The 15,899-nt window shown below is 42.3% G+C and overlaps 1 protein-coding gene across 2 annotated transcripts in view; it reads left to right on the top strand.

Annotated features, from left to right (window-relative positions):
• myripb (myosin VIIA and Rab interacting protein b) overlaps positions 1-15,899 on the top strand; it is a 505,729-nt gene that overhangs the window by 394,446 nt on the left and 95,384 nt on the right. For both annotated transcript variants that reach the window (XM_063069391.1, XM_063069392.1), the window contains exon 10: positions 3,579-4,246. In XM_063069391.1, the coding sequence (XP_062925461.1) occupies positions 3,579-4,246 (668 nt within the window). The remainder of the gene's footprint in view (positions 1-3,578; positions 4,247-15,899) is intronic.

Raw genomic sequence — 15,899 nt, forward strand, 5'->3', positions numbered from 1 at the left:
TTCATTTGGTGCTTCCACTAAAGATATGACTGGGAAAGTCAAAATTGCATACATGTCCAAAGTCATGGAACTTCTGCAGCTTTAAACTTCAACAGCTTGGGTTACTTTCTCCGGAGTAAGGGAAGCTGCCATGAAATTTAGTGTGAGTACCAAAGGTGGACTTTCATCAAGACGTGAACCTAATAATGACAGATCAAACTTTTAAAATTCAATGTATGGAGCAATTTCTTGAATCAGTAATCTGGGCAGAATTTACAATCACCTGGAATGATTAGACAAAGAGATTTCTTAAACTTATATTGGTATTTTTTGATGAAGTAGCTTAGAACATTAATGGGAGAAGCATGGTTGAGGTGATATATGTGAACTTCCAATGAGTACTTGATGTCATATTATGTATCTGTCATGAAGATTGAAAACTGAGGAAACACGGGGACTGTAGTACCTTTGACAGGAACCTAGCTGAGTACCAGAAAGCAGAGGGCAGTAGTAGGAATGTGATTTTAGACCAGAGAGAAGAGTACTGTGCTTTTCCCAAAAGCCATCGTTCTTCTTGGCCTCTGTTAATGAAAGATTATACGTACAAGGCATGATTCTAAAATTCACTGATAGCATAAACATCGTGAACTTTTAGAAAGGTAGTAATTGACTTCAAGAAGATTATAGACAGGCTGGTGAAATGTGCAAATAGATGGCATTTGAAGTTTAATGCAGAGAAGTGTGAAGTGTTACACTTTGATGCAAAGGATGAGAAGGGGGAACCAAAAGTGGAGGGTCTAATGCTAAAAAAGAGTATAGAGAGGTCAGGAATGTTAGGAAAGAGCTGTTTAAAACCACACAACATTTAAGGGTGTAAGAAGCAGTGATAAAATTTTATACCGGGTCAGTCACAGTATTACATCCAGTTATGAGTGCTGCACTTACGGAAAAATGTCAAGAAGATTACAGAGGCTTTAGTTCTGTTGAAGGAATGGAGAATTTGGGGCTGTTCTGCTAGGAACAGAGGAATTTGTGAGGGCTTATGTTAGATTTATGGTCATGGAGAGCGCAGACAAAGAGAAACTGTTCCCATTATTTTGCATAAGGTTATGGAGAAAGGTTGAGCATTTTAGGACTTCATTCACTGGAGCATAAGAAACTGAAGGGTAACCAAGCAGACAAGCATAAAATCACAAGTAGCATAAATAGGGGGTGAATGCACATGATCTTTTTCACAGGGAAAAAAAATCTGGAGAATTAAGAGCTCTAGTACATAGGTTTTAGGTGAGAGGAGAAATATTCAATAGGAACTTGAGGAGCTACTTTTTCCACCCAATGGGTAGTTGGTATATGTATTGAGCTGCCAGTGGGAAGTGACGGGGCAGGTATATTAATAATATTCAAAAGGTACTTGGACTGGAACATGATTGCGAAAAGTTTAGAGGGTGATGGCTAAATGAGATTGTCTTAGATGAAAATCTTGGTCATAATGGGCCACCTGGGCCCAGTACCTGTTTACGTGCTGTACAACTTCATGACTCTGCAAGGCCAAGAGTGAGTGGCCATAGAATGAAGGTGGTTGTCAAGGAAACCATAGGTTACATGAGGTATAACTTCCCTCACACAGCAGTGGATGAAGGTTTACTTGGAGCATTGGAATTGAATTGAAATACGTATCTGACAGGCAAGAATTTTTAGGGTATGGAGAGAACATCGGGGCGTGGCACAGCATGAACACTCTGGTACATCATCAGTGGGCCAAATGATTTACCTTTATGCTTTAGTTATTCTCTGATTTATCCAAAGCCTCTTAGAAAAGATGTGAGGAACATGCTTCACCCAACAGAGAGATTAATAACTAGAGGCTATCAATGTAAGATAATGTAAGGTAATTGATGGGAAGAGGTATGGTGAAAATTGTTTTGCATGTCATAGACTTGAACGAGTAGTGGAGGCAGATAGCTTGCCACATTGAAACTCTACCAGCAAATGCACTGGAAGGGCACAGGCTGGGAACTGGGTTTAACTCCTTTGTGGCTGGAACAGATGGGCAGCACGCTGTCTTCCCATGCTGTGAATTACTAATTTGCAAAACTCACACTGGAAGTGGTTTAAAGCAGAAACAGAGAAAACTTGGGGGGCGGGGTGATGAGGAAATGATAATATAAATGAAAGGAGACTAGGAAAAGAGGAAGAGTGCACAATGTTTGAAATGGGAATACAAATAAGAAGTATTTTGACAAATGGAGGAAAGGTTAATGACGAGCCATGGACTCGTTTGAGATAGAGTGGTAAGTGGTATGGATTGCTGATGACAGGATCGATGATGGGTGAGAGCGGTATAGTGTACAGAGGTGAGAAGGTAAGATTGGGAGTCAGGAAGAACATAACATTATCCTTTGAGTCTTAAAATGCCCAGTCCCAATCCAAAACCACTGAATAAATGACTCAGCCTTTCTGAAAAATTTGTACGATTCAGAACTTGCTTCTGCCTTAAATTAGGGCACAGATGGGTTAGGCTGAAGGACCCATGATTCTGTGATTAACTCAATCTTTGGAAATTTGAAGTTGATTTGAACATTGCAAACAAATGTTTTTTTACAACTTTGCCCCTTGCTGACTCCCTGCTTTTCCAGCTGGTCTGTGTGGCTGCCAGAAGTATGCTGGAGAGCAAAGTGGGAGAGGAAACGGCATCATCCTAGCTCTAGCTGTAGGGATGCAATGTCACAAAAGAAGCTGAGCCTGCAGAGAGGTAAATTGGTAAACTGGTTATTATTGTCACATTTACTGAGGTACTGTGAAAGACTTTGTTTTACATGTCATCTGTACAAATCATTTGAAGTTCTGGTCACCTGACAGGATGCAGAAGAGGTTCACCAGGGTGCTGCCTGGTGTTAGCAACAAAGAGAAGCTGCACACACTTTGTGTGTTTTCTCTGGGGCATCCGAGACTGAGAGGAGCCCTGAAAGAAGTTTATAACATTTTGAGAGACATAGATAGAGTAGAGCTTTCTTTCTGCAGGATAGAAATGAAAAATATTAGTGAATTTTAATTTAAAACAAAAGGGGGAAAGATTAAAGGAGATATGCGGAACAAAAGAGAGAGTGTGGGAACCTGGAACAGGCTCTGATGGGTGGTGGTGGAAGCAGATATGTTAGTGTTGCTTGAGGTTTTTACATAAGGATATGGATCCTGTGTAAAAGGGTTAATAAATCTGATTCAGTTTTGACCAAGAGTGATTCTGCAAACACTCCACAGTAAACACAAGTACCCAGAGAAGAATCGTAGTTCAATTTGGCATCATGGCTGGCAGAATCATAGTGAATGAAAGAGTTTGTGCGTGTGCTGTCCTGTCTGATGTATAGTGAATGAAAGAGTTTGTACGTGTGCTGTCCTGTCTGATGTATAGTGGACAAAAGAGTCTGTACACGTGCCGTCCTGTTTGACATTTTATATGTGTATTGAGGGATATGAAACAAAGAAAGATGGGATCTAGTAGATGCCCCAGAACTGAAGGGCTGAATGGCCTCCTGTTCCTGTGCATTTCGGTATGTATTGCAGCCTACTGATGTTCTGATTTTGATGTGCTTGTGCTGCAGGTTCTTCAGCTGTGCTCCACAGTCCTGACGGCAACTGGATGGCGATGCCTTGTAGACCCTCTGCGCCCCCTCAGCTGCTGACTAAGCCAAAAAGCCGAGTGTTTGTCGCCCTGGAGCAAGAGACAGACGTGGTATCTGCCTACGATGAGATGGGAACAGATGAAGACAATGATGATGACACTGGCTGGAGTTCGGCCTTCACAGAGTTCAGGCCACACTCTGGAAAGTTATCTGATGAGACCTGCTTCATGGGTTCCCAGCAGGACAACGACTCGATGTATGCTGAAGGGAAACAGCAATCCGTCACATCGCCGTTATCCGGCCATTACACGGAGACCATGCGCTCAGACTCCGAACCATCCCCCTTGAGTTCCATACGGATATCTGTGAGGGGCCCAGATGGCCAAGTGATGGTTGATGAAAGAGGACCGCAGATGGGGGACCACAGGGCACCCAGCCCCCACTATTTGGGGCAGCTGGACTTAAACTACAACGCACAGACCCCAGACTTAGGGACCCTTGACAGCAGTGATGATGAAGATCTTCCTGATACGTCTGGCAGGAAGTACAGACAGCGGAAAAGAAGCAAAAGCTCATCCCATGAGAAACTGTTCGAAACCGAAGGGCCATTCAGAAGCCAGCAGTCAACGCCCAAAAACACTTGCCAGGTAACGTCATAACTGCTCAGCCATCAAATCTGAATTATCAATCAGATTTCCTCAGCCTGGTACTCAGTTCATGTTTACATTTCCTCTGGTTTCATATAAAAACTTTAAAAATTCAACCTTCTGCTGAGGGTGGAGCTGTGTGCTGGGGGGGGGGGTCATTCTGAAGAGGGTGGAGAGGGTCTGCTGAAATGTCATTGACCTGCAACATTACCTGTTTCTCTCACCACAGATGCTGCCCAACTCCCTGAGCATTTCCAATATTTTCTTCTCTTATTTCAATATTTGCATTCTTAGCCTTTCAAGGTGGAGAGAACATTTGTTAGAGGCATTTTAAATCACAAAAGATACCCCACAAAGAGAAATTGTTGTGCAGATGGAAGGTCTTTTTACCCAGAGGGTAGTAACTGTGCTTTTTTTTCCAATGCTTGATTACTGAGTATGTGCAAGGTTTGAGTTCCGGAAGGGAAGGTTTATGCACACAAATGGGGTTGGAGTGGTGGGGGTCAGATGAGAAGTTTTGTAGACACAAATGGGGTTTGAGAGGTGGGGGTCAGATAGAAAAGTTTATGAACACAAATGAGGTTAATGAGGCAAATAGAACTGAAAATGTGTACAATGGATCACGATGAGAAAGCATTTTCTACATCATGAAGACTGGCCTTGCCTTTGTCGGCACAATGCTTCCAAAGCTTGTGATTAATGGTATTGTTACAGTCTAAAAATATCACAGTTTAGGAGTGCGCGGACAGTCATCCCATTGAACCACCCACCATTCCTTAGTTTCTAGCTAACTTGTAACACATTTACAGACATCCCACCTCTCCCAGAAGTTCTGGCGAACTTGTAACACATTTACCCTGAAAATTAACATAACTGCAGATGCTGGAAATCTGAAATCAAAACAGACAATACTGGAAAAACACTCAGCAGGTCTGACAGTATCTGTGGTAAAAGAAATGTTAACATTCTGCATTGAAGGACATGTTCTCTCTCCACCGATGCTGTCCAAACTGTTAAGAGATTCTTGTATTAACCTATTTAACCCGTGTTACTCCTGTCTAATGACACACAGAGCCCGTGGGCACACTTAGCCATGAGGAGGATTCTAATAAAGCTCGAGGAATGGTTGTGTAGGCAGCAACTGAAGTCTAATGCTGAAACTTGTGAAGTGTTACATTACGGTGGGAAAAATCTCATGAGGCCAGTTTAGCTGCACAGTTCTTACCAGTGAGATTTGGTCATATATGCTTACTGTGAGAAGGGAAGGCTGAGGGTGTAATTTTAAAAAAACATGGAGATCCTGGGTTTTAAAAACTGAGTCAGAAATTACAAGAGCAAGGAGCTCATGACAATCCTGTATAAATCACTAATTCACCACTGCTGGATTATTATGCCCGTTTCTCTGCACACACTTCAGGAAGAATATTAACGCTTCACAGAGAGTGCAGAGGAGATTTATTAAAGTGACTTCCATTAAGTGGAGACTGTAGGCTTATTCTCTTGGGAACAGAGGAGGTCGCAAGGCAACCTGATAGACATTTAAATTCATCCTAGGTATAGACCGAGATGCAACTGCACCATTGGCAGCGAGGTCAGTAGCTGGGAGACAGGGTATGAGGGGATTCCCAAGAGCGACATAAAGAACTTCACTTTACACAGCCAGTGGTAGCAGTGTGGAGTCCACCGCCTTTGGAACTAATGGATATAAACTTAATTGTAGTGTTCAAAGGGGAATTAGATAAGTCCCCGAAGAGAAGGAGTCTCTGTGAGGAGAGTGACTGTGGCCAGCTGAATTGCTGTTGCATAAAATCACTGGGCAAGATGGACTCCTTCCATACTGCAACTGGTCTGTGAAACTGAAACAAAGGAAGAATTGTTCTTCTTCAACATTTTCCATGACCTCACAATGTCCCGGCTCACAGTCTATGAAAGATATTTATACAACCACTTAGCCACCACTTCAAACCCAGCTTTGAACATTTGAGTTAAGCATATTGCAAGAGCAAACATTCCCAGCACCAGATGTGTGCTTCCTGATTTCTATCATAGCTTGAATGTTGTTTTCCTTCAAATAGATTCCTCAGCAGTTTAGAATATAGAACATAGAACAGGCCCTCAGCCCATGACTCTGCCTGAACTAATTAAAGGAGAAATTAAGTGCCTGCTGGATCTCTGTTTATTTTCTCATCCTCAGGGTACTTCTGGGAATCAAGAATCTTGAGCAGTCTTAATTCTTAATGATTGTTTATTTTAAAGTAGAGACAAACATACAAGTACCAGGTAAACTAAATAAAGAGCTGAGAAACAAAACTGAGCTGAATGAACAGCAAGGGAGGTGGAGATAAAAAAGTGAGTAAGGGAGTAAGATGGTGTCTCTGAAAAATCCATCACTTCTATACTTGAAATAAGAGAAAATCCTTGCATAAACTAATTCAGTCAATGGTTGCACAATTACATCACATGGATAATGTGCTAATACTTAGCCAATGAAAAATGGGAAAGGTGATAAACCGTTAATTTTGCTGCTATACCGTTCTCTGCCAGTGCATGGGGATGAACCATCACACACTATGAAAAATAATCTGTTAAAAGTACAAATGATTGAAGTACAACTTTAATATTACATTAATTCATCTTATAAAAAGTATAAAACACAGTGGCCTTGAACAGTTCCCCCCTTTGATTCTATAAGGGACCATAATGCCATAAGACGTTGGTGCAGATTTAGACCAATGCTCTAACCATTGCCTGTAACTTTTCTGTAATGCCGTGGGCTCTTAACTTTGTAAGCAGCCTCATGTGTGGCACCTTGTCAAAGGCCTTTTGAAAATCCAAATGTGCAACATTCACTGCATCCCCTTTATCTATCCTACTTGTAATCTCCTCAAAGAATTCCAACAGGTTTATCAGGCAAGATTTTCCCTTAATTGACTCCAACATCTTCCCAACCACCAAGGTTGGGCTAACTCATCTATAATTTCCTTTCTGCTGCCTTCCTCCTTTCTTAAAGAGTGGAGTGACATGTGTAATTTTTCAGTCCTCTAGCACCATGCCAGAAACCAATGATTTTTGAAAGATAATATCTAATGCTTCCACAATCTCCACCACTATCCTTTTCAGAACCCCAGTGTGCAGTTCACCTGGTCCAGGTGACTTTTGTACCTTTAGGTCTTTCAGCTTTTTGAGCATTTTCTCCCTCATAATAGTAACTGCACTTACTTCTCTTCCCTCCCACCCTTCAACACCTGGCACACTGCTTAGTGCCTTCCACGGTGAAGACTGATGCAAAATACTCATTTAGTTCATTAGCCATCCCCTTGTCCCCATTATTATTTCTCTGGCCTCATTTTCTAGCAGTCTTATACCCTCTCTCATCTCTCTTAAATCTTTTACATACTTGAGAAATCTTTTCTCTATCCACTTTGATATGGTTTACTAGTTTGCTTTCGTATTTCATCTTTTCCCTCCTAATGATTCTTTTAATTGCTCTCTGTAGATTTTTAAAAGCTTCCCAACCCTCTATATTCCCACTAATTTTTGCTTTGTTGAATGCCCTCTATTTTGCTTTTACATTAGTTTTGACTTCCCTTGTCAGCCACGGTTATGCTATTTTGCCATCTGAGCATTTCTTCATTTTTTGGAATACATCTATCCTGCACCTTCTGCATTTTGTTTTCAAGAAACTCAAGCCATTGCTGTTCTGCTGTCGTTCCTGCCAGCATCTCCTTCCAATTTACTCCTCTCTCATACCACTGTAATTTCCCTTACTCCACTGAAATACTGCTGCATCAGACTTTACTTTCTCCCCATCAAATTTCAAGTTGAACTCAATCGTACTGTGAGCACTGCCTGCTAAGGGTTCTTTTACCTTAAGCTCCCTAATCACCTCCCATTCATTACATAACACCCAATCCAGTAGAGCTGATCCCCCTGTTGCACTCAACCCACAAGGATTCAATATCTTCCGATCCTATGTCAGACCTTCCTACTGATTTGATGCCACACCACCCCCTCTGCCTACCTTCCCATCCCTCCAATACAACGTGTAACCTTGGACATTCAGCTCCCAACTACAACCATTCATCAGCTATGATTCAGTGATGGCCACAACATCATACCTGACAATCTGTAATAGTGCAACAAGATCATCCACTTTATTTCTTATACTCTGTGCATTGAGATATGATACTCTGAGTACTGTATTTGCTACCCTTTTTGATTCTGCATCCATAATGCAATGATACTCACCCTGCTGACTGCAATTATGTCCTATCCTCTGCCTGCCCTTCCTGACAGTCTGACTGCATGCTATCTTTGCTTTTTCACCATCTGTCCTATCCTGAGTCTCTTCACTCCAGTTCCCATCCCCCTGCCAATTTTGTTTAAACCCTCCCCACCAGCTCTAACAAACCTGTTTGCAGGAATATTGGTCTCCCTCGGGTTCAGGTGCAACCCATCACTTTTGTACACGTCACACCTCCCCCAGAAGAGATCCCAATGAACCAAGAACCTGAACTCCTGCCCCTTGCACCAGCTTCTCAGGCACACATTTATCTAGCAGATCATCCTACTGCCCTGGAGGTCCTGCTTCTCAGCTTTCTTCCTAGTTGTCTAAGTTCTCTTTTCAGGATCTCTTTGCTTTTCCTTCTTGTGTCATTGGAACCAATATGGATCTTGGCAGAATCACTTCTGAAAATTCAGAGGTGGAAAATCTTAAATTATCTACATTACAGAGTAATCAAAAACTACTTCTCAAAAGCTCTTCTAGTACTGCATCATGATTGGATACGTTTGCAATGCTTATACGAGTTTGAGCTAATCTGGTAATAATCACATTTAAACAAACACAAAAAATGTAGATTATGATAATAATATCCAATACTTCTACTTGTGCTTAAAGTCTTCCCACAGTACTTGTCTTAATCTGGAGTCACTTTAGCTCACTCGCAGTGGCTGGTGTGTATCCACTTACAGTGTCCTCCTTCTGATGGACCACTTCAACAAGCACTAACCTGTTGGGAAACGGGCTGAACAGCTTGGGTTAGTTTCACACAATAAACAATTAAACAATCACCCATAATGTGTATATCAGCCTCTCTGAGATTGAGAGCTTCCAGTAGTGTCATAGGTCACCGTGTCAGCCCTTCAGATAGACTCAGTTCTGTTTTCTTATTTGGAGTTGCCCTGATGCTGCATAAAACCAAAGGGGGCACCGCAGGCCCTGTGCCACTGCTTCTCCTGATGATTCAGGATGAAGTGGGCAATGAAAAGACCATTTAATATTCATCAGCTGGCATAATCGTTAACAAACATTTCCAGTGAAATGTGCTTCTTATCAGAGTCAATGTGGCATGGTGATCCCCATCAGAGTTTTGGCTGTGTGTGTGGCCGTAGCCATCCTTGCAGGGATTGCTTCCACCCATCTTGAAAATTTGTCCACTATTACCAGGACATCTGAATATATTTGGCACTTCAGTAAAGTAATGTAGTCTCGTTCTAGATGTAAAAATGGACCAGGTGGGGCAGGTGTACTTAGTCGAGATAGCTTCTCCATTGATCCAGGGTTTTTTTCTTGCATGTCAGACATCTCTCAATTGTTTGTCGAGGTTGCATCTTGAATTTTGAATTCCACCAACTTTGAGAGAATCTGCCGACCATCTTTTGCACTCCAATGTGCCCCAAAGAGTGTACCTGTAGTGCCAGATGGGTTACCAGTCTATGACTAGTGCTATTTCTCCATCCTCCCTCGATGCTTAATAACCCACCATTTTCCATCCAGGAGGTCTTCTCTTGCATGTTCATCTGTGACATAACGTTTAACTTGTTTCCATGGTTTCAGTTATCGGGTTTTCTTCCTATTCCCTGATTTTCTTTATTCCTTCTTTCACTTCCCTTTTTGCCCTTTTCATCTGCAAATGCATTTCCACGGCTTTCCATTGTGTTCATGTTGGAGTGACCGTTACATTTTAATACTACAACTTCTGATGGTAGTTGCATGGCTTCCAGAAGTTCTGATGCTAGTTGACCATTCTTGATTGGAGTTCCCAGGCTGTAAGAAATCCTCTTTGTCTCCATAAATTTCCGAAGTCATGGATGACTCCAAAAGCATATTGAGAACCTGTGTAGATGCTAGCTGATCTTCCTTCTGCCGGCTTACAGGCTTCAATGAAAGCTTTCAGTTCTGCCTGTTATGCAGAGATCCCAGGAGCCAGCTTTCCTGAGGCCATCAGTTCATTTTCTGGGACAAAAACCATTCAAATTCCTCCCTCAATAATTGAGGAGCCATTGTGTATAGTGTTCAACAAAGGCAAATTTATGGTAATTTGCATCTTCTTGGCATGCTATTGTTCTTAAATAGACTTACATAGTTCTTACATAGATCATCATAGTCTTCCAGGTCCTCTGGCAACAGTGTAGCTGGACTTGCTTGTTGGGTGCTGATACTAGATGCTTCAAGAGCAGTGGACCACGTGGATCACTAAGCTGTTGTTACTTGAGAGGCCCTGTTCATAGTCAGTAAAGTATGCACTGAGTGCAGACACTGAACATTTAAAGTTTGATCCAGGATGATGTTAGAAATGGTCGTGATTGCTAGATAATCTGCTTGCACTGCTTGTGGACATGAGCGCCATCCGAATGCTACATTGTCCAATCTGGCAGGGTAGTAACCAACAGGACACTGTTGGTCTCCAGGCTCTCGAGTTAAGACGGGTGTCATGCAGCCAGGCTTCCTACTGACATACAGGGTAAATGGTCTCCCCATATCAGGGATTCCCAATGCAGGTGCAGTACTTAGTATCTATCACCTTTAAAGATTAAAAAGCTTCCATGTGTTCTTCATTAAGAATCACAGGATCGTCAGAGTGCTTGCAGACGAGTGAGGGGTTGATAATTTCAGCACATGAGCATATTTGGAGGAGGAGGAGAAGATGGCGGCATGACGCAGCATGTCTGGCCTCTCCGGTGAATGATATCCGTAATCTGTCAAGTAGGGGACCGTGCACAATTCTGATTTGACGGAGACGGACATGAGAGTATGGAGGAACATCTGGAGAAACTTCTGAAATGCCCGCTTCGCTGCTGCTGCTACTGTGTGGTAACCGGAATCTCCGGAGCAGAAGGCCCCGAATCCTCGGCTTTGCTTGTTTCGGCAGCCGAGGCTAGGTCAAAGGCACTCGGGAGGCTGTATCGGAGGGGCTGGTCGGAGGCTCGAAGTTTTCGGATGGACGGACTCGGTGTCGGCTGTGGTCGGCTACTTCCAAGGCATCAGCAGTTGTCGTTACCTTGGAGGTTTATGGCAGGGAGTTTCTCCCTTTTGCCGCCTGCTATTGGGGACTCTGGAGTTGATCGACTCGGCGCTTTGAGACTTTTTTTTTACCGTGCCATGGTCTGCTCTTCATCAAATTATGGTATTGTTTTGCACTGCTGTAACTGTATGTTATAATTATGTGGTTCTATCAATGTTAGTCTTTGGTTTGTCCTGTTTTCTGTGATATCACTCCGGAGGAACATTGTATCATTTCTTAATGCATGTATGCATTCCTAAATGACAATAGGTGCAGGAGTAGGCCATTTGGCCCTTCGAGCCAGCACCACCATTCACTGTGATCATGGCTGATCATCCATAATCAATACCCCGTTCCTGCCTTATCCCCATAACCTTTGATTCCGCTATCTTTAAGAGCTCTATCCATCTCTTTATTGAAAGCATCCAGAGACTTGGCCTCCACAGCCTTCTGAGGCAGAGCATTCCATATATCCACCACTCTCTGGGTGAAAAAGTTTTTCCTCAACTCCGTTCTAAATGGCCTACCCCTTATTCTTAAACTGTGGCCTCTGGTTCTGGACTCACCCATCAGCGGGTACATGCTTCCTGCCTCCAGCGTGTCCAATCCCTTAATAATCTTATATGTTTCAATAAGATCCCCTCTCAGCCTTCTAAATTCCAGGGTATACAAGCCCAGTCGCTCCAATCTTTCAGCATATGACAGTCCCACTATCCCGGGAATTAACCTTGTGAACCTACGCTGCACTCCCTCAACAGCAAGAATGTCCTTCCTCAAATTTGGAGACCAAAACTGCACACAGTACTCCAGGTGTGGTCTCACCAGGGCCCTGTACAACTGCAGAAGGACCTCTTTGCTCTTATACTCAATTCCCCTTGTTATGAAGACCAGCATGCCATTAGCTTTCTTCACTGCCTGCTGTACTTGCATACTTGCTTTCAGTGACTGATGTACAAGAACACCTAGATCTCGTTGTGCTTCCCCTTTTCCTAACTTGACTCCATTTAGATAATAATCTGCCTTCCCGTTCTTACCACCAAAGTGGATAACCACACATTTATCCACATTAAACTGCATCTGCCATGCATCTGCCCACTCACCCAGCCTGTCCAAGTCATCCTGCATTCTCATAACATCCTCCTCACATTTCACACTGCCACCCAACTTTGTGTCATTGGCAAATTTGCTAATGTTACTTTTAATTCCTTCATCTAAATCATTAATATATATTGTAAACAGCTGCGGTCCCAGCACTGAACCCTGCCGTATCCCAATATGACAATAAAAGAGGACCTGAGTGTTCTCATAATCTAATATGAATCGACCCATGCTCTTTTGTAGTTACACAATGATCGAAGTTGCTGGACTGTTGTAGGCAGTTTTGCTAATTTAACAGCCTTTGCATGATTTTAAGTGATTTCCTGTTTGCCTTGGGAAATTTTCTGTCCTAAGTAAATCACTTCTTTTTGTTGCAGTTGTGCTAGATAATCGAACAAAGAAAATACCTCAATTAGTAAATTAACATATTGCTGTGAATTTTGTTGGTTAGCAGGTGTAGATAGCGGTTCATTCAGACTTCTGTATCTTGTTTGCACCTGGTCACTGTAGGATACAGCAGTTGCACTCCAATTTTGGCAACATGAAGCTCAACTTAGAGAGCCATATGTGGATTCCTCCATAAAATCTTCAGTTATTTCTTGATGTCCTGAGTAGCTGAGCCAAACTGTTGTGTAGTGGTCATCATATTCAGAAACATCATCTGAAGCTTATTGTTTGCAATCATCCTGTGTCGGGGATTGTCTTTCCAACCATTTCTTAATTGCTTCCCAACCATCTGGTGAATTCTGTTTGTCATTCCCTATTCTATCCTCAACTGGTTTATTTGCTGAGTTGTTAGCATGGTAGCTAAGATTTGAATCCATCATATAGATGTAATTTGTGTACGTTCTTAATTCATTGAAGTTCAGCTCAAGTCTTTAAGCTTCCTTTTTTAGGATATAGAACATCCCTGAACAACTGGTCCAATTTGTCAATTTTTTTGGTTCTGGTAATCGGCGATAAACCTTCTGTCTCTTTATATAATCTCCATCATCAATCTTGCATGTTCTCACTCTCTTAGTTTTTACTGGGTTAAGTCCTGCTGTGGCTGCCAAATCAATTACTTCATTACTGTCATCCTCACTTGAACCACTAGGGGTCACTTTGCAGTTCGTTGGAGTTCCCAAGATGCCACTATTTCTGGTTACCAGTCAGTACTGGCTGCCTTTCAATGTAAGTGATACCATGATACAGATTCCGCTCACTGTTAAACTCCCTTTAAATGATGTACTGAAGATATTTATTCTCGGACAATTAAGGTAAGAAGAAAGCTGTCTTACCTCCCAACTGCATGCTTAAAACTTCCTTTCTTTGTCCATTTTTTTAAGCAATCATCCCACGTTCAAATTGTTGGACCCATGTTTACTTTCTGATCGTTTGGGTTCTTCCGGGAGTCAATCTTAATTCTTAACAATTGTTTATTTTAAAGTACAGACAAACATACAAATACTAAACAAACGAAATAAAGAGCTGAGAAACAAAGCTAAAATAAATAAACAGCAAGGGAGGTGGAGAGGAAAAAGTGAATAAGGGAGTAAGATGGTGTCTCTGAAAAATCCATCACTTCTGTACTCGAAATAAGAGAAAATCCTTACATAAACTCATTCAGTCAATGGTTGCACAATTACCTCATGTGGGTAATATGCTAATACTTAGCCAATGAAAAATGAGAGAGGTGATAAACTGTTAGTTTAGTTACTATATCGTTTCCTGCCAGCACCACCACATACTGTGAAAAATACATGCTTGTTAAAAAGTACAAATGAGTAAAATACGACTTTAGTAAAACTACAAATAATTCAATTACAACTTTAGTCTTACAATAATTCATCTTTCAAAAGTATTTAAAAAACAGTGGTTTCCAACATGCTTATCTGAACTTATCCCTGCAAACACAATGTCCATATACCTCCATTCTCTGCATATTCACTTTCAGTAATATGAGCCTCTGAAGTGCCATTATCATATTTGCCTGCACCACCACCACAGTTAGCACATCCCAGGCAATCTCCACTCTCTGTGTTTTAAAAAAAAACTTGGCCTACACATCACCTTTGAACATAACTGCTCTGACCTTAAATGCGTTTCCTCTAGTATTAGACATTTTGACACTGGGTTTAACCTCATAACCTTTTAAACTTCTGATAGTCTCTCCTATGTCTTCACCACTTCAGAGAAAACAACCCAAGTTGGTCCATCCTCTCCTCACAGCACACGCTCTCTAATACAGGCAGCAGCTGGGTAAACCTCTTGTGCACCCTCTCCAAAGTCTCCACGTCCATCCTATAGTGGGGCAACCAGATTTGAATACAATAGTCCAGAAGTGGCCTAACTAGAGTTCTATAAAACTGAAACATAACTATCAGACTTCTAAACTAATGAACTCAGTGCCTCAACTGATAAAAACAAACATGCTCTAGGCCTCCCCTACTACCCTATCATCCGGTGAAGCCACTTACAGGGAGCTATAGACATGGACACCAAGATCCCTCTGTTCGTCAACACTTCCAGGATCAGAGGCAGAATCAGGTTTATTAGTGCTGGCATAGAAGACCGTAAGGTATTGGATCAGAATTAGGCCATTTGGCCCATCGAGTTTGCTCTGCCAATTCATCATGGCTGATCCAATTTTCCTCTCAGCCCCAATTTCCTGCCTCTTTCCCGTATCCCTTCATGCCCTGATCAGTCGAGAATCAGCCTCTGCCTTAAATATACATACAGACTTGGCCTCCGCAGCTGCCTGTGGCAACGAATTCCATAGATTCACCACTCTCTGGCTTATGAAATTCCTCCTCATCCCCATTCTAAAAGGACGCTCCTCTATCTTGAGGCTCTCCCACCAGAAAAACATCCTCTCCACATTCTCTCCACATCAAGGCCTTTCACCATTCGATAGGTTTCAATGTGGTCAGCCCTCATTCTTCTGAATTCCAGTGAATACAGGTCCAGAGCCACCAAACGCTCTTCATATGATGAGCCATCTAATCCTGGAATAACTTTTGTGAACCTCCTTTGAAGCCTCTCCAGTTTCAGCACAAGGGCCCATCCCAAGTGGGCTGCTGGCAACGGTGGTGGAAGCAGATATGATAGGGTCTTTTAAGAGACTCCTGGACAGGTACATGGAGCTTAGAAAAATAGAGGGCTATGGGTAACCCTAGGTAAGTCCTAAGGTAGGGACATGTTCAGCACAGCTTTGTGGGCCAAAGGGCCTGTATTGCGCTGTAGGTTTTCTATGTTTCTATGTTTCTAAACCTGCTCAGATACTCCAA

The sequence above is a fragment of the Mobula hypostoma genome, chromosome 17, assembly GCF_963921235.1.
Source record: "Mobula hypostoma chromosome 17, sMobHyp1.1, whole genome shotgun sequence".
Taxonomy (NCBI): domain Eukaryota; kingdom Metazoa; phylum Chordata; class Chondrichthyes; order Myliobatiformes; family Myliobatidae; genus Mobula; species Mobula hypostoma.